The following is a 20,459-nucleotide window of genomic DNA, read 5'->3' on the forward strand; positions in this document are numbered from 1 at the left end:
GAAATGGCTGGGCCAAGTTAACCTCCCTTACATCCTTCTGGCCCCTAACATCTTATTATGTTGCCTTTCAAGTGCTCAACACACATGCGGCTTGGGGTCACCCACTATATGGGGCAGGGCAGACACAGAACATTTCCATCACCACAGAAAGTTCTATTAAATAAAATGGCAATCAGTAATTGCACCCGCCAATTCTAAAATCCTAACATGATAAGAAATACGAACAATAAATGTAAAAAGCATAGATGCAGTGTTGTTCAGCAACGAAAGGAAGGCATTGCTGATACAGGCTACAACATGGATGAACCTCAACAGCATGCTAAATGGTAGAAGCCAGTCACAAAAGACAACACATTATAGGACTCTATTATACGAAATGCCCAGGAAAGGCAAAATTTTAGAGCCAGAAAGCAGATCACACTAGGGATGGGAGAAAGAAGTGACTGCAGTCAGGCACCCGGGATCTTCTAGGTGACAGAAATGTTCTGAAACTGGATTTTGGTGATGTCGCACAACTCTTCTACTTAACTAAAAATCATGGAATTGTGCACTTAAAATCAGCAAAATCTATGGTATGTAAACTGTACCTCAATAAAGCTGCTAAAACAGTAATAGACTGAAAAAAATGGTGAAGCTATTTATGAAATGCGTGTTTCAAAAGTTTTCCATTTTAGCACCACAAACATGGATACAAATCCCCAGAAATAACAACAGGCATCGGGAGCTCTTCTTCAGCAGAATCCAGAGACCCATGGGACTCCACAACAGCACCTCGTGATAACACTTCCAACAGTGATGAACTCCTTCCGAACAGTTTTACTTCAGACCTGTATAATCCACATTAATGAGATCTAGTCTAAAGACTTGTACAGAAGCTATTTGAGATAGTGGCGGTTCCCAGTCACATGACAGAAGGAACGTCCACATAAAGTGCAGTCTCTGGGGGAGAACATCAAGAGTGGCAGCAGCAAACATCACTGATGAAGTTCCACACACTCAGTAAGTCCTTTGCGGGACTACCTCAACCAACTTCTCTTCCAGCATTTCATGGTATGCTCTAAAATATCTCAGAGAGAAAACAGTGTTTTTCATACCCTCAAATATTCTCTCACAAAAGCGGGGAAACAAGAATATTTTCTTCCCTTTGTTATTTGAACAGATTTGATTTCAATTGATGAAAAAATAAGCTATATCCATGTTCATTAAACTGAAAATATCTGAAGCACATTTTTCTCTCCAAATAACAAACTTGTAAAAAAGATGTGAAATTACAGTTCAGCTCACCTTTCAAGAGATTCTGACATTGTACATGTTACCTATCACTTATGAAGTGTCTTCTCCACCAATTTTACAATGCATACTCCTTACTTAATCCCAGACTGAAATTAAGTATTGTACTATTCATTATAAAGCTGCTTTGTTAACAATCATTAGATCAACAAGGATGGGAAGAAATGTATATATTATTGCATATTTCCGAGACTCCAACAAAACAAAACGAAATTGAGTTACCATAGAATTCTAAAGCCAGAATTCTAAATCTAAAATACCTTAGATTTTAACTAGTTCAACTCACCCCCAGATATTTCATGGCAGAGTGGGAACCCCAAAAGACAAACTGTGATTTCCAGGCCAGAGTTCCTTTCACTGCACCTTTATCACCTTTGCTTAAAACACGCCCCCCAACACCCCCCCAAAGCATTAGTAATAACAGTTGTGAATTACAGAGTCTCCGATTTTCAAGAAATCGTTAAAAGTTTGTAAGACCGAACTGCTATCCATTAAAGGTTTTAAGATCGTTAGCCTTAAAAATAAACTAAATTTATAATTAGATATAACACTGTTCTTTTTTATGAACAAAAATTCAATCCTCTGAACATCTGAAGGTCTAAACTCATTGTTTCAAATAACAATGACCATGCATTAAAAAATCTCAAGATCAATTTTTTTTAAAACACAGTTTTAAAAAAGCTGCAGGAGACAGCTGGACAAAATGGTATACATAAGGTTTGATGCAAGAATTGAAATGTTTTTAATATAGAATGACTGAACCAAGTTATCATAAATGTATCAAGCCCCAGACATACTTAGACATATAGTCACATGCATACTGTACATAAATGTTAATGAAAAGAAGTTATGCTCAAAAGATCACAATGAAATCATGAACATGATCAACTTAAAGTAAGAAGATGGTGAATTACTGAGCACCAAAGATTAAGATTATTCTCAATTATTTATAGTATATTAGTAAAGGAACATTTCTCTTCAGTTGGCAGAACACAATTTTAAGAACAACCTTCAGGGAAACATGCTCCAAGGGCTTACAGCGTATCCTGGCTTGTCCTATGTGAAAATAGCACATTGTCATGAAAAGGAAAAAAGAACAGAATGATGAGACCGTATGTCTCCTGGCTCTCCATCATACTCTCCCTATTCTAATGGATGTGAATAAGTTATCAGGTTGCCAGTGAGCTAGAAGTCTGAAAGATAAATGTGGTCCAAAGAATCCTTATCTACTTGCCTCAAAATGTGAAAAAATTTAATCTTTTTATAATAACCCTAAAAGGCTGTTCTGCGTCTGAATCATTATGTAATGACACCAACACTCTGTCATACTGAATGTGGAAATAGCCAAAGCTCTGTAATTCATCAGGAAAAAGAAACCTAAAAATACATTCCAATTGATTATATTTGTAAAAGTGAAACTTTCTTAGATACTGGTGATTATTTTAAAAGACAGCAGTCATGCAGAGCCAATTGCTCAGAGTGCTTCCTAATGAAGCACTGGCTCTTTCATTTATGTGATCTATGTCCTCCTCAAATTCTAGAAAATTCTCTGCCACTTTTGCCTTGAATATTACCTTTTTCTCATTCTCTCTTCTTTCTCCTCCTAGAATTCCTGCTGTTGGATTACTGGATGATTTTCATATTATTCCCCATCTCTCAACTTCTTGTTCATATTTTCTACTGCTTTATCTCTTTCGGCTACATGCAAACTAATTTTCTCAGGTTGAACTTCTGTTCACTAATTCTTTGCTCAGTTACACTTTAACACAACCTTGAGTTTTTCGTTTTCTAATTTCAGAGATAAAAGATTTCATTCTTAGAAGTTCTGTTTGTCCTTTTCAAATCTGCCTAGACTTTCTGGAGAGTGTCTGCCTCTTTTCAGATTTTCAATTCCTTCTCTTACATGTTTAGTCATTTCAAACAGTTTTATGTATCTAGTAATTCCAATTAACTGAAGTTCTTATAGATCTAGACCTGTTTTGTTATTAAATTTGAGATTGTGAATTCTTCATAAGTAGGACTTTATCTGGGAATCTTATATGGCTTGGACTAGAGGCTGAGTTTTTCCAGAATAATGGCTTCTGCCAGGTAACCCAGGAAGATTATCAGCCCAGAACCACTTTACCTCTGCTTGTGGGTTCCCAGAAAATGCAAGTACTATAGATGTGAACCTCAAAGCCTCATGAGGACAGGACTATGAAAGCAAATTTTCAAGGGAGTAGGCATTCTTATTCCATAGAGATCTCAAGTCAAAAAAATGAATTTGCCTGTTATCATATGGCATTAAATTCCATCCATATACTGATGACTCTCAAATTTCTATCTCCGAGTCAGACTTCACTCAGGAACTTCAAATCCTACAACCGATAGTCTATTCAACACCTGGGCTTCAATGTCTAATAGGCATCTCAAATTTACCACATCAAAGCCTAAACCTAACTTCTTGATTTCCCCTCCCCCTGCTCCCTTCCTCTTCCCCTCAAAAATACCTGTTCCCAATCTCATTTATTCTTCTTCCAGCTCAGGCCCCCGTGTGGCACATGGCTCCAACTCCTACTCACCACTGTAGATGCTGCTACCATCTGATGAGTCCCCTTTCTTGTATTTAAGCACTACTTACCATTAAGAAATTTGCTTTATAATTTTCTATCCAGTAGTGAGCAGAAGCCTTACCCCACTGCTTAGATGGTCATAGTGACTGAAAGTCCTCAGGGTTGACTTTTCAAATGTGAGTGGGCAAAGGGGGCTACTTAAATGACTTATAGTTTGCTCTTGATACCAGATTGCCATCAGGGCTTGCTCCATTCAGTGTAATGCGACTAACAAGGCTCAAGAAAGCACATAGAAACCACTTCCTATAAAATAACCGTGAGTGTGGATACATCTTATAGACTGACAAACTGATGACTGGTATTCAAGATCCTTCCTATAACCTATCTGACCTCACACACACTATGCCCTTAATGCAGCCTGAACTACCTACAATTGCCAAAATATATGTCATGACATCTTACTTCCAAGATTTTGCTGAATTGTTTATGTTATCCAGGATGCCCTTTCACACTTTTTTTTTTTTTTTAAACAAAACCCATGTATTCTACAAGGACCAGGTCAAACAGTACCTCATCTGCAAAGCTCTCTTAGATCCCTGTCATATTTCCTGCTTTTGGCTTACTCTTCCCCACCAATATATTTACTGATCAACTACTTACTGTGCTGCTGGGTGTGTTCCAATTACTATGCTAGTCATAAAAGGGAAAGGAGACAGATCAAGACATATTCCCCAGAGAGGAACAGAATTAAGTAATGCTTCCAACCAGACATGGTAACTAGTCATGGTCATCTGGATAGCCTCACTGTACCACACCTCCTAACCTGCCTATTGATCTAATCCATAGTCCCAAGTTCCTGCTGTGAGGTCCATTTTGTAATCTATCTTGCTGCCTTTCCTAGCACCTCAGTCTCTCTCAAAGAACTGAGGCCTTCTCCTAAACTCTCAAGCTCATTTGGCTACGGTTCAGAAGTAAATACTTGTAGCCTTCTTCCCAATCCTTGTATCTGTCATCACTGGCAAAAGTGATACCATGAATGGCTCTATCCCCTGGAATCACAGCGTAAGTGTCAGACTGAATTCCTGCCCACTGCCTAAACTCTTCAGTGTTACTTCACAAGCACTAGACTGGACCACTCAATACCAGCATTTGCCTGGATGACATCTGTGCCCACTGAGTCACATACAAGTCCTCGCCAGGGCTAGTCTCTGGAATCAGATATGGCATTCCAAGCCATGTCATCCATAAGCTCCCCTCTTTCTGTTTTTAACACCTGGTTCACCATTTTTCAAGCTGAAGCGTAATAATGGCTACAGGGAACTCATCTGGTCCATTTCTCTGTAATCTCTAATAGGGACTGGTGATTCATCCTCTTTCCTCCACAAAAGTTTAACATGTTGCAGAATGAGTAAAGCACAGGGCAAGACGGCTACATCGAGTGCCGAAAAAAGCTGTCCCCAGTCAATACCTGCACGGGAGAAGGTAACTCTATCGCAACACGTGGCAACGACCAGAGTGGGGGGAAAAAGGAAAAGAGAGCAGCCACCAGCAATATAAAGTCTCCTTCTCCAGATGCCTCCACATTAATTGTTCCTTTGTCCCTCTGTATTATAGAGGCATAATACATTTCACTATCTAGTAGGGCTGGAATCCTTCTCTTCTGCTCTTCTTTTGAGAGTTTTCTCTATTATTATTATTTGTTCTTGCCAATGAAATTTATAATCAACTTGCTTAGCTTCAGGAAACACACACACACAGACAGCATCATCATAAAACCACAAATTAACTTAAGGAGCTCAACAAATTTATGATGTTGACACTAAAAGCTAAGTATAAAAACTAAAACTAAAAAAAAAAAAAAAAGCCTCAAAATATTTTACCATTCTCTGCTTGTGAAAAGATACAGGCTGAACCCAGAAAACCTTTGCTACATTATACATTACCACGGGAAAGTTTATTTAAACAAACTTAGATTAACTAGCGGAGGATGTGATTTATTTCATGTGCTGTGTAATGCAGCTGATTGGAAAAGACCCCCAAACGATGAAATAACACAAGGCATTAGTAGTGTACTTGCTCACCTTCCTTTTTCAGCCATTTCACAATGTTTCCTTCTTCCATCGTAGGAGACAGTGATGGCATCAGTATCTTAATGGGATCAGCTGAAAATGAAAAAGGAAAGATCAGCCACACACACACACACACACACAAAAAGCACCTCATGAGGTGTCAATAGAAAGTTCAAATACGTTAAAATCAAATTCAATTTGGGAAAGAAAATATTCCAAAATCTGAAAGACTCCCAAGTGGTCAACTAAGTGTCCAGTAAATAGTATGGAAACACAGAATTGTCTTTTTTTTTTTTTTAAATAAAACTCTTTTTGGAATACTTTCAATTCCTTTTTCATAGTTCCCCAGTCATGTGTATTTTCAAGCCAGATGCTTGCAAGATTAAAAAAAAAAAAAAAACCTGATTTATGTTTCACCTTCTTCACATTTGTCACTGCAAGAAAATATTTACAAGTAAAATGACCAAAGGAAAAGACAAATAAGAAAAAAAGAAAAAAAAAAAACTAGGACTCTGATAACCTACAACAAAGTAATCAAGATTAGACTTTAAGAAATTGATTGTATTTTTTATTTTCCTCTACTATTACACTATTCAAGAACCAAAGGTTCTTGCTGGTAGTCGTGAAAGAAAAAGATTCGCCTAGTCAAAGAGGACTAGGCAAACGAACCTGCATAGTTAAATTAATCTCAGATTGTGTTCCATACAACATTTCAACTAGGTATCCAAAAAGGTAGACTCAAACCAGGGTGACCCCTCAGTGAAACACAGCTACTTTCTCCTTGGATATATATCAAAAAAGGACACACTCTCTATATTTGTCCAGATGTGCTTTCCCAAAAGTCGCCCAGTGCCCAGGACCACACTCAAAGAGCACACAGCTGTACACTAAATTCACATAAAGTTTATACTAATAAAGCAGTTAATAGCATATACCAGCTCCTAGCAGTAGCCATAGTAAGAAATTACATTCCCTGAAACCTTCCACAGAACCCATTCTCTCCTCAGATTATTCAACTCTCTGACCCAAAAAAGCAAAACACTATAAAGCACATCTAATATATTTCAAATGTGGAGGAGTACAGGATAGGGTTTCTTTTTTTCCATTGACGTTTTAGGGTTAAAAGCAAGGGAACTGAACACTAATGTTAAAGGATGTTAAATACTTTCTTTGAGAAACAACTAATTTACTGTGACTTCAAGCAGAGAGTTCCTATAGCTTCATGGTAAAGGAATTTCATCTCCAAAGCATTTGGAGAGAAGCTTCTGTCTTCTTTCCACCAAGCACGCATACCTGCCTCAGCCTCTTCCTCATTTTCTCTTAAGAATTGCCTACCTCAGGGGCGCCTGGGTTAAGTATCTGCCTTCAGCTCAGATCATGATCCCAGGGTCCAGGGATCGAGTCCCACATCAGCCTCCTTGCTCAGTGGGAAGCCTGTTTCTTCCTCTGCCTGCCGCTCCCCCTGCTTGTGCTCTCTCTGACAAATAAATAGATAAAATCTCAAAAAAAAAAAAAAAGAATTGCCTGTCTCGAGGCACCGGGGTGACTCAGTCGGTTAAGTGTCTGCCTTGAGCTCAGGTCATGATCCCAGGGTCCTGGGAATCCCGGCTCAGCGGGGAGTCTGCTTCTCCCTCTGCCTCTGCCCCTCCTCTGCCTTAGCCCCTCCCCCCACTCGTGCGGGCGCCCCCTCCCTCTCTCTCTAGCGTGCTCTCTTACTCTAAGTAAATAAATAAAATCTTAAAAAAAAAAAAAAAATTGCCTGCCTTAAGGAACTTGCATTTTCCTTTCAGCTCTTTCTTGTGCAAGTCCTAAGTGGATCTGCCTTTCAAAGGCAGATAGATAGCAGGCCTACCTCTGTTCCTGCCATCAGGGCCCACTGGGCGTGAGGAAACAATTAAGGTATGTGTGTTTGCTTTATATACATGAATTCTCCTCAAACAAAAGCCCAAAGTCTAAATATGGGGTTATGCTGGGAAGCCCAACTGTAGAAGGCCACAGATCTAAGTCACATCCTCTAATCCAACAAAACCACCACACTGAAACTGTGACTTGGATCCCCATCTGACTTTTTTGCCTCTCTCTCAATGGGTACCAAACTCTAAGAAGGACAGAAAAGTAGAATTTTCACTCCTAATACCCCAACAGTGGTGGAGCTCAAACCAAACTCTAAGTCAACACATCCATTTCATCAATGAGACAACTACAAGTCACTGATTAAGAGATCTGAATTCCTCCTGCCTAACTCTAAAGGTTATACTCTACTACACTGCCCTACTTCTCATCCTTACAAATATGGATCAATTAATCACTGGTTATTCATAGCCTACTCACCCAGAAATTTATAGCCTACTCACCAAGAAATTCAAACACAGCAAATCAGACATCTCAAATCCATGTGAACATATCTTCAGTCAAATTTCCGAATAAGTCCTTTCCCTACCTTGGGCTTAAAAAAATTCCTGTATCAAGAAACCACTTTTACTATTGACAATGAATATTTTGAATGTAGAAGAAAGCAGGTAATCATTAAGTGCATGATATCTTGAAAATAAGGGAGGAAAAATAGCCACAATGACTTTCCTAACTCCTGATAAATGAGATTTATTAATAATGAATGTATCATTAATAAGCCATGTATTTATTATTAACACCTGATTTTTTGTTAAAACACAGCGCAGAAGAGACTGGTAAACACGGGCCATCAACACCTGGGCATTATGTCTCTCAAAAACTTCCTCTCCTCAGATTATTCATGTGTTGTGTAATGACCTCAACAGTTTCATTTAATTTCCCAGCTCCATCTAGTTGAAATTCAAACCATAACTGTAATATGGCTTAAAAACATTATCGCATTTTTTTCTTTAGTAAAGTAAGTCCTCGTGGACTAAAACAGGCACATTAAGATACTGAATGGGTAGAAAAGAATGCAAACTACTATGCAGGACCTCAGTGCAGTGCCATCCATACAACACCAGAGTATGAGATTCTTTTTCTTTTTTCCATAGTTTATCTATATTTATTATTTTTTTCCTTTTTTTTATTATTATGTTACATTAATCACCATACATTACATCATTAGTTTTTGATGTAGTGTTCCATGATTCACTGTTTGCGTATAACACCCAGTGCTCCATGCAATACATGCCCTCTTTAATACCCATCACCAGGCTAACCCATCCCCCCACCCCCTCCCCTCTAGAACCCTCAGTTTGTTTCTCAGAGTCCATCATCTCTCATGGTTCGTCTCCCCCTCCGATTCCCCCCCTTCATTCTTCCCCTCCTGCTATCTTCTTATTATTATTCTTTTTTTTTTTAACATATAATGTATTATTTGTTTCAGAGGTACAGGTCTGTGATTCATCAGTCTTGCACAATTCACAGCGCTCACCATAGCACGTACCTTCCCCAATGTCTATCACCCAGCCGCCCCATCCCTCCCACCCCCTCCACTCTGAATTAGAATTCCGGGACGTACATTTAGGGAAAACACAACACACACAGGCAAACTTAACATTAGTGATACATCTCCAAATCCAAACTGTAACAAGCCTATGCTTATTGCAAGAATTCATGAAAAGTGCTCAAAGCCTGATAAACTAACCCCACTTAAAAACAATAAAATGAGCTTTCTTATCCCTTACATTATGTTGCATGTGCCGCTTTCATTTTCTCATGGCTTGATGTAGAAAACAAATAAAAACATTTGCCTTCAAAATGTTTAGCAAGTCCAAGCCTCCGCATTTAATTTTTTTAAGCTCATAGTGACAAATGGGATTTAAAAAAAAAAAAAAAAAGCAAATAAAAAATTTACCTTCTAATAGCACCATGATAAGAGGTCAGCCTCTTTTTGAAAAACACAGCTTCAAAAAAAGGCCGAATATATTGCTTCCATTAAAAAGTTCAAGGCTGGTGTTATGAGATAGAATATTTCATAATCACATACATATGAAATTTATATCAAATAGAGTTCCACTTCAAAGCAACAAAATAAATGGACTTCAATGATTCTATGTCCAGATTCCAATTTATGACAAACACTAAATCAAGTCTTTCAAAACAAAATCTCGCTTCAGTATTTTTATACCTTGGTTCCAGCTGCCAAGATACAATTCATAGTATTTTATGATTCTATCTCTTATTATAATCTCTCACCTATGAGACCTTCACATTTCCATTATTCCTGACATTAAGGACTGTATTATGAAACTTTTGTATTTATTATTTTCCAAATTACCACATCAAGAACTCAAAAATTTTCATATTTTAAAAATAAAAAGACATAATCATTCCTCACACAGCTACCCTTCAAGGATGAATTGAAATTGCTTCTCTGAATAATGACAATAAAATATAAAAATTCTGTAATAGATCACTATCCGTACTCTGAAATGAAAGTGACAAAAACCAAAGAAAGACATTTTGGACATCTCTCTTATTTGGTACTATCTCTTGATTGATTACACTAGCTTACTGTAGAAAGTAAAATGTGCAATGCATTTTCTGATTAATCTAGCCAATCTACCCTTGGATTCTCATGCCAGAAAATAACTTCAAAACATAAACATTAATTTACTAATAATGGTACATATTTCACTCTAGTATAGTCTCTTTTGACTGGAACATTATACATATCTTTTCCAAATGTATTTTTCCAGTGGGAAAGTAAGTATGCAATCATATCAGCTTTGAATGACAGGCTGCACATTATTAATATCTGCCCTCTATGGCTATTGTCAATTCTATTCAGATAGTATGGGCTTTTTTCTAGACTTCTTGGAATTTTGGCTTAGACCTAATATTTTTAATTTTATTACAGAAATTAAATATAGCTTCCCTTTTCATTCCAGTAAGCAGTACATCTGTCCTACTACCTTCCTCCTGTCAAGTTGAGGAGGCCTTGAAATGAGCACCAATTATATTTCCTACTAATAACCTGGCACAACTATGAATAAGAATAAAGGAAATGTGGGCTCCTGGGTGGCTCAGTTGGTTAATCGACTGTCTTCAGCTCAGGTCATGATCCTGGAGTCCCAGGATCCAGCCCCGCATTGGGCTCCCTGCTCAGCAGGGAGTCTGCTTCTCCCTCTGACCCTCCCCCATCTCATGCTCTCTCTGTCTCTCTCTCTCAAATAAATAAATAAAATCTTAAAAAAAAAAAAAGAATAAAGGCAATGTGTTTTATTCTCCATGGTCATATCAGTTATTTCAATTAATACTCAAAAATACACCCAAATTTTAGTTAGAATTTAACTCTTTGGTAGTTATTTTAATGTTAGCCTTTTATTCTTTTCTAGCAAACTAACAACTTATAGCTAATGGCTTATAAAGTCTGTCCTTCTGTAGTTAAAAACATATATAAAATTTTTAAGATGACTACGGCAATGTATATTCCCAGTTTATATTTAAAACAATGATTTTTAAAAGTAGAGTCCCCAAAATCAGTAGAACTGTCCTAATTTTTTTTTCTTCGACAGAATGACACAATAAATTAAAATTTTTTGCTTAGTGCATTGCTGCTTTGCTTGTCCCATCAAGCACACAAGCAATCCACCAATCACTGAATTTCACAAGTTTCTCTAAGCAACTCCTACAATTTCTTCAAATCTGCTCTTCTAATCTTTCTGCAGAATAATTCTGTCTTCAACTTCCAATATGGTATACTAATCTAATTCTACTACTTGTTCCCTAAAGAATTTCTTTTACCCTAAGAATAAAACACTCATACTTCAGTAAAATCGATTATATCAAACCTTTAAATTGATGTTCTATACATCAATTCTAAAAGATCTCCAGATTAAAAATATATATATGTAAGCAAACTTTTAAAATATAAAAGCAGAACAAATTGCTTTGTGGTTAATATGAAACAGATCTAAGTTCCATTACTGTGACTAAAGAAATTAAGGAAATTCAGCAGTTTATATATGATACTGCTTGAGCATCAGGCTCTCGTCCATTTATATGACTATTATCCAAATACATAAAAAATTGTGAAGATCGACCAAGTGAAGAAGTAAATTATCCAATACCTTCTTAGTGTGCCTCCCTGTTCTTCACATTAATTTGCTTCTTCTCTAATAGGAAGAGATGCTGTTCATTTAATCACCTCTCTGTCCAATGCAAGAACTCATTAAATATAATTAACCTTTAAAAATACCTGTTAAAAATAAAACAACTCTGCCATCTGCAGGGTGGATGAAATAAAAGCACAATGAAGTACAGCTAATTTAAAAATCAACACCAGGGCACAAAATAATATTAACACTGAGCTTTGAATAAAGGCGGCTAAAGCAAATTTTTTTTTTAAATGAGTGTTTGTCCTATACATCTTCTTTATTCAAACAGTGATTTTGGTGTATTACCAGTGTAAGAATAAACTGAAAATGCCAAAGGACAACAGAAAATGCATGCATAATAGTTTGTAAAAACAGCATTTACAGGTCTTGCCATGGTAAAAGATGGCCCCCAAACACTATATGTGGCATAATCTATTTCCTACCTGCTTAGCTTGTACACACACAAAGACTGAAAGGATATACTCCAAAATGGCAAAAGTGGTTCTCTGGTTGGTGATATTATATAAGTGCTTTTTATTTCTTTTGTTTCTTATAATCTACATGTTAGTAGTTTTCTCCAGTAAGTTTATCCAATTTCACTCCCTGCCCAAAACTTATCTAACACTAAGTAAAAAAAAAAAAGTTTTGTTTTTGTTATTTTTAGACACAAACCCACAAGGACAGAGAGAAAGGAAGGAATAATAGCACACAAATTTGGAAGTAGAAAAGTAAATAGATGAGTAATAATTGACTGAAGAGATTCTAGAAAGCTGAATCCTAAGCCAGCTCGGGGAAAGCCAGGCTAATCACCTGTTCATACAACAGAATTACCCAAAGGCCCAGGAACTGGCAGTCCTGAGGATCTTTGGAACTGGGGAATGGGGGTGGGCGTTTGGGTGAATGCTATTTGGGATGCAGTCAGATACGGGAATCCCCTCCTGCAGTCCAGTGCTGGGTAACAACCCACCCTCATTCAACAGAAGACTGGGACACTGGAGATTGTTTCTCTGGAGAAGGTAAAAAGATCTTTAGAGTGGAGGTTCTCCAAACCTTTAGAATGGAGGTTCAACTTCCACATCTGGGGGTATACAGAAACTGCAAAAATACATGAACTGAGATTATCTGATGTGACTGACAATACAGAAAGTTATGCTGAGAAGCTATTAGATGGTATGGGATGAATCAGCAATAGTTACAGAAGAAACTGGAGAAAAATTTAAAAGGCAACAATGTCAGGAAAGGCAAAAAAGTAAGAAAGCTAACGATCACAATTTGGGACAATATACGACAATCCCAAATTGTGTATGACGTTTGTTGAGTGTAAATACTGAATATGGATTTAACCACGACCTGCAAAATAACTACACTATGGGGACAAGAGAAGGAAAAGCTAGGGGATGGCACTGTCTATCACTCATCCACAGATAATATGTAAAACAGAAATAGGGAGATGAGCAAATGCTGGAACAAAGCTAAGAGACAAAACTTATTGCTTATAAGAAAGAAGACTGGGGAAGTAGGGAGAGATCCACTATATCGTTATAACCCTAGCAGTATCCTAATAGTACTATTGTTAGTACTACTTGACTATTTAAACTATATGCATATATTACTGTGTTAAGGTAAATATTTTATTATTTAATGAAATGGTTAGTTAATTTTATAAAATCCTTAACAAGCAGCAGCAGACCATGGTGATTCAGAGAACAGGCACTGGAACCAAACTGCCTAGGTTCCAATTATAGATCCACCACTTAAAATTCACTCAACCATTCTGTGCCTCAGCTGCCTCTTCTGTAAAATACAGAGTTTATAAGGATTAAAGAAGGTTAACACATGCAAAGTCTTTACAGTGGAGCCTGGCAAAGAGTCAGTCAGTCTCAAAAACGTTAGCTATTTATTACTGATAGGCGGTGTAGAAATGGTTAAGAGGGGGGACTCTGCAGACATCCAGAGATGGCTAGATGTATCACAATATCCTGCTTTACAACTCCTTCCTCAAGTAATGGAAGATGGACTCACACAGTTCCTTTCACATCCCCGGCCTCAAGGTGAAGGCTTCCTTTCTACTCTCTCCTTTACCTAATCCGGCCTTGTTCTCACAGCTACAGTACACTAATTCTTGATCTCTATTTTAACTGTAGTGCACATTTGAAAACCAAACTCTCATTAAAATAAATCATCAGCAAATGTTTTATCTTCAGTGGTGCTGTCATAACATTCTCTATCAAAGCTAATGAGCCAGTTAGGCCCTCAGTAAATGCCTCTAGGGCTCCTGTTATCCCCGCCCTAGACCAATACAAGACCAGTATCTTGACCTCAAAAGGATTATGGTTTAAATGGGCAGTCAAGATATATATAGAAGTACTAGAGCGTAGTTGATAAAAATGTCATAGGACACTGCAAAGCAATGAGAGCTGAGATTCCAGCTGATCAAGAAAGGAAAAGAAAAATCTGTGCTAGTACCACTTCACTTTATATGCATTAGAATATGATAGGCTATTATAAAAAACCCAGAAAACAACTGTTGGCAAGATGTGGAGAAATTGGAATCCTTGTGTGTTGTTGGTGGGAAAGTAAAATGGTGAGGCTGCTATGGAAAACAATGATTCCTCAAAGAATTAAACACACAATTACCATTTTATCCAGGCCTCCTATGTCTGGGTATATACCCTAAAGAATGGAAAGCAGGAGCTTGAACAGATACCTGCACACCATGTTCATAGCGGCATTATTCACCACAGCCAAAAAGTGGAAGCAACCCAAGTGTCCAACAACAGATGAATGGATAAACGAAATGTGATAGAGACATACAATGAAACATGATTCAGCCTTAAAAAGGAATGAAATTCGAATACCTGCAACAGAACAGATGAAACCCAAGCCATTATGCTAAGTTAAATAAGCTAAACACAAAAAGACCAATGTTGTAGGATTCTGCCTTTGGGAGGTACTCAGAATAGACTAATTCAGTGACAGAAAGTAGAATGGTGGTCACCTGGGGCTGGGGAGAGAGCGGGGAAAAGGGATGTATTAAGGGACACGGGGTTTCAGTTTGAGATGATGAAAAAGTTCTAGAGATAGATGGCGGTGATGCTTGTACAACAATATAGATGTATTTAATGCCATGGAACCAAATGCATAAAAATAATTAAAATGGTGAATTTTACGTATTTTTACCACAATTTTTTTTTAATTTAAAAAATGTGTGCTAGGCAAAGAAAACAAGGTGAGGGAATGAGCAGATATTTCAGATGAGGGGAACATCATTTGCAAAGAAGGAGGCAGGAGTTACAGCTTAGTTTGGCTGGAGTGTAGGATATAATTAAAATGAGAAGTGAGCATGTAAATTAAAAAAAGTTGGGACTATTATCTTCTAGTTGTCTATAGTACCTTACAGTACTATCGTAACTTAACTTTAATACCTCATTAATGGGTTTGATGTTATTTAAACAGCAATGGAAAACCATGAAAAAAATTTTGAGCAAGAGAAATAACCACAGTTAAAAACTGAACTTGTTTGCAGTTCCACATAAACGGCTTATGTTCGCAAATCTATAATTTACAGAAAGAAAAAAAACTGCACATGCTTTGAGATGGTCGCAATTATAAACTTCACAGAAAAATTAAAATAATAGGATTTTAAGTACCAAGTGAAGCTACCCATGAATTTGTTACCCATTCTCCTTTATCCACTTAGACCATTTGACTTGAGAGACTGAAAAGGCACCTAGGGTCTTTCATTAGATCTTCCAAATGTTTGGCCTTCATTCTAGCAGTGGTAGAGAGAAATGAGAGGCATTTCTGGAAGATGGTGCCTTGTATATCACAATCAGGACTTCAGATCTCATTCTGAGTTTAATGAGAAGTCTTGGTGGTTTTCAGCAGAGAACTGACACGATCTGATTTATAATTTAAAAGAAGCACTCTGGGGGTGCGTGGCTCAGTCGGTTAAGCATCCAACTCTCGATCTCAGCTCAGGTTTTGAACTTAGGGTCATGAGTTCTCAGGTCATGAGTAGGCCCAGGGTGAAGCCTACGTTAAAAAAGGGGGTGGGGGGTCTGGGTGGCTCAGTCTGTTAAACATGCCTTCAGCTCAGGTCATGATCCTGGGGTCCCGGGATTGAGCCCCACATTGGCCTCCACGCTCAGTGGGGAGCCTGCTTCTCCCACTCTCTCTGCAGCTCCCCCTGCTTGTGCTGTCAAATAAATAAATAAAAACTAAAAAAAGAGGGCGCCTGGGTGGCTCAGTCGTTAAGCGTCTGCCTTCGGCTCAGGTCAGGATCCCAGGGTCCTGGGATCGAGTCCCACATTGGGCTCCCTGCTCCGCGAGAGGCCTGCTTCTCCCTCTCCCACTCCCCCTACTTGTGTTCCCTCTCTCGCTATCTCTCTCTCTGTCAAATAAATAAATAAAATCTTTTAAAAAAATAAATAAATAAAAAATAAAAAATAAAAAAAGAGAAGAAAAGAAAAGGAAAAAAAAAAAAAGAAAGAAAAGCAGCAGTACTCAAAGCTCTACGGGGAACAGTCTGTACTGGGCCAAGGGTGATGGTAGGGATATGTCCTGGGACACTCCTGCAATATCTAGAGTAGAGGTAGTGGTAGCTTGGACCAGGCTAGCTGGTGAGGAGTGGTCAGATTACATTTAAAAGCTAAAGCTTGAGGAGCCTGGGTGACTCAGTCGTTAAGCGTCTGCCTTTGGGTCAGGTCATTGGGATTGAGCCCCATATCGAGCAGGGAGCTTGGCCGGGAGCCTGCTTCTCCCTCTACTCCCCCTGCTTGTGTTCCCTCTCTCGCTGTCTCTCTCTCTGTCAAATAAATAAATAAAATCTTTAAAAAAAAAAAAAGCTAGAGCCAACAGGAATTTCTGATAGACTAGATGTGCCATATGAAAGTCAGGAGACAGGGATGGCTCTAATCATGAGTACAAGTGAAATAAAAATCAAAATAAGATGCCACACTTCCAAAAAGAAAATCTTTCTTCCTATAAAAAGTGCCCAAAGAGCCTTAAAAACTATATAGACTCGATTTCTATTCAGCTGTTCAAATGCCTACAGAAAAATCCCATTAAACAACAGGTCAGTTACATAGACCCTGTGCTTACCCTTGTGCCCGGCCCTTAGGCCACAATCCAGGGAAACCACACTTGCTTCTTCCAAGTATAAAAATTATACTCGCTCTTTTCCCCTCTCGTAGTATGAGAACCACCATATTTTTAAACAATACAGTACGTGGTTGTTTCAGTGCTCACCTGAAACATAAAGTATAATGACGGACAAGCGTGAGTCAGGAAGGTAGGGGAGACGTCTCCCATTTACCCTTCTAGATCTATTACTCATCAGCTTTCCCCATACCACTGCGTGTGCTTCAACAACAGGCTTCCTGGGGCACCTGGGTGGCTCAGGTGGTTAAGCGTCTGGTTCGGCTCAGGGTCCTGGGATCGAGCCCCACATCGGGCTCCCTGCTCGGCGGGGAGCCTGCTTCTCCCTCTCCCTCTACTGTTCCCCCGGCTTGTGCTTTCTCGCTCTCTCTGTCAAATAAATAAACAAAATCTTAAAAAACAAACAAACAAACAAACAGGCTCCCCTGTGCTCAGGTATCCGCCTGGGTTCAGCCAATGGGCAGCATAAGCAGAAGATGAAGGGAGAAAGGAGAGCAAGGTCAGGGTATCTATTTCCCCAGCTCCCTCCCTGTGGGATCACCCGGGGTTGGTTGGATCCTTTAACTGAAGGACTACACCTCCTCCACCACTGGTCCTCCCCTCAGGCTCCATCCTTTCTAGCTCTGGCAACGGCTTCCTTCCCATGCCTCTTCATGCCGAGGAGTGGGGACAGCATCTTAGTACAATACCACCTCTACACCCTGAATTCACAGAAATTAGTCACTTAGTAAACTCTCCTCAAATTTGCCATTTTTAGACTGCCATCTATTCCCTGCCAGGAGCCTACAGAAAGACTTAGGAGGGTAGCACTTAAGTAATGAGAAAAATTTCAAATCACAGGGAAGGTCACTCCATTTGAAGAAATAGTATGAATCAAGATTTCCAAATTGCAGGCTTTATTTAAATGTATTCTCTAGCCATTTGTTTATAATGGGAACCCCTATAAAAAACATACATTTCTTGTTCTCAGATATGGTAAATATCCTTGCAAAGTGGCCCTTTTTTCTATAGGAAATGACAGAAATGTTTATGGAAATAGGCTGGAGACTAGGCAGTGTTTATAGATAAATTACAGGGAGATCCACGAGTTTCCTGGAACCACACAGAAAATTTTGCATGTACACATTTATCTTGAAAAGTGGTGGAACTTTTATCAGCTTTCAAATAGATGTGTGCCCCCCTAAAAACCAGCACTAGTAGATTCCCAAGGAAGCTCTCCTGAATTATAAATATGCCAACCTTAATTCTCCCCTAAAATTTTTCATGTAATACAAGCAAGTCCTTGATTGCAGCAAAGTACTGAGTAGGTCATTAGCTATATATAGTAAATGTATTGCCTACCAAGTACAAAAATAAAATAAAATAAAATCACCATTGCCTCCATTTTGTTTAAAGGACTTGCTGATTCTTTCGTACACGTAGTATCCAATGGTACATCTGTAAGGAAGCTAGCGAGAACTTTAGGTAGCCAGTCTGTGGCTGCAGAACTACTTCCTCTAAGTGGGAGAAACCAAACACTACACAAGAGATGTCAGCTTGCAATACTGGTCTTCTTGCGATTAAATTATAAAATTAAAATTCTACTTGAATCCATTTATTCTGCAATCTTGGAACAGGACAAAAAGAAACCAGCACTCACGAGTCTAGCAAAAAAATGAACACATGCATAAGTTTGGGGATTTACGCATTTTGCTGTAAAAGGCAAATGAAATGAAGCTCAAGACAAGAGGTCACACTTAAGAGTACGGGTGGCCCTTGAACAACATGAGTTTGAATTCTGCAGGCCCAGTTATACTCAGGTTTTTAAAAAAGAAATACATTGGGAAATTTTTTGGAGATCTGCAACAATTTGAAAAAACTCATGGATGAACCATGTAGCCTAGAAATATCAAAACATTTAAGAAAAAGTTATATATATAAGAATACAGTATATGATACATATAACACACAAAATATGTGTTCATCCACTGTTTATGTTATCAGTAAGGCTTCTGGTCAACAGTGGGCTATTAGGACTTAAGTTCATTATACATGGATTTTCAACTGCGTTGGGGGGTCAATGCCTCTAATCCCCATGTTGTTCAACGGTCAACTGTGTATCAATTATCAATTAGAAACTTACAGATTGGAGGACATTAACATACACTCTAACTCCCTTAAATGGTTACACTTTAACTCTCTTAAATGGTTCGGCCACCCTTTATACACAGTCTAGACTTGTAACTGTTAAACTGTTATGATTATCAGGACTACTGCTGAAATACTATTTCACAATGTAGCTATTACTAAAATGTCTCACTTAATTAAAAAAAAAAAAGCAGAGGTGTTCACACACAATATACATATGGTGAACAAAGCTTCAGCATGCTGGCACTGTTCTGCTGATGGCTAAGGCCAAGCAACCGCAGACACTGAGGTGGACTGTAGTTAAGGAAACAGGCTTTTGTTGTCAGGCAGAGCTGGGCTGAAATTGTTCTATCCCCAGAGCACAGCATTATCCACTATGAGGACTAAATGAGTTAGGTCGTGTAAAGTGCTGAGAAGGGTGCATGGTACATAGTAAGCGATCGGTGCTACTTGTTATAGTCAAACCCACTCCCCCAACTTCTTTCTTGCTGGAAGAGACCAAGTTTTGTTCAATTGTATGCCTTTCTTGTGAACATGTGCTCTGAGTAAGGGACCCCATTGCTCAGCGTCTTAGTCCCTTCAGACTGCTAAAACAAAATACCTGGGACTGGTGGCTTATAAACAACATTTATTTCTCACAGTCCTGGAGGCTGGGAAGTGCAAGATCATGATGCTGGCAGATGTGGCGCGATGGCTGATGAGGGTCCACTTCCTAATTCATAGACAGTGCTAAGCACGGGGCATAGGTCATTACTCATAAAAATGTTGCCAACAAACACCATTTAAGGAAACCAAAACTCCCAAGTGTGACTCCCATGGACAGACTTTAAGATCCTGGATGGATGTATGAATGTGGAAATCATTCAGTAAGTGTACTTAATTCATATAGTCTATAGATTACCGAATAGTTGCTAATTTCTACCAAGCTAAGTGAAAAATGAGCCAACACCATGTAATTCATGCTTTGTAGAACAAATAGTTCAAGGACTGCCATGTGCATTCACCATGGCAAAACAAAAACCTGTATGTGAAAAGTCAGGAGACAAATTTGAGCTCAGCATTAGGGAAAAAAAAAAACAAACAAAACCCCAAGATTTCCAAATTATTTAAAGCTACCTAACAACACAGTCAGCTACTGGGGTAGGCAGAATAATACCCTTGCCTCCCTCCCTCCCACCCCCCAAGATGTCCCACATCCCAACATC

The 20,459-nt window shown here is 38.5% G+C and overlaps 1 protein-coding gene across 2 annotated transcripts in view; it reads right to left on the bottom strand.

Annotated features, from left to right (window-relative positions):
- Positions 1 to 20,459, bottom strand: part of PDHX (pyruvate dehydrogenase complex component X) — a 65,555-nt gene that overhangs the window by 42,178 nt on the left and 2,918 nt on the right. For both annotated transcript variants that reach the window (XM_045893915.3, XM_064576675.1), the window contains exon 2: positions 5,924 to 6,004. In XM_045893915.3, coding sequence (XP_045749871.1) covers positions 5,924 to 6,004 — 81 coding nt within the window. The remainder of the gene's footprint in view (positions 1 to 5,923; positions 6,005 to 20,459) is intronic.

This window comes from Mirounga angustirostris, unplaced genomic scaffold, assembly GCF_029215605.1.
Source record: "Mirounga angustirostris isolate CCGP_5_RB_7025 unplaced genomic scaffold, mMirAng1.0.hap1 SCAF_13, whole genome shotgun sequence".
Lineage (NCBI taxonomy): Eukaryota > Metazoa > Chordata > Mammalia > Carnivora > Phocidae > Mirounga > Mirounga angustirostris.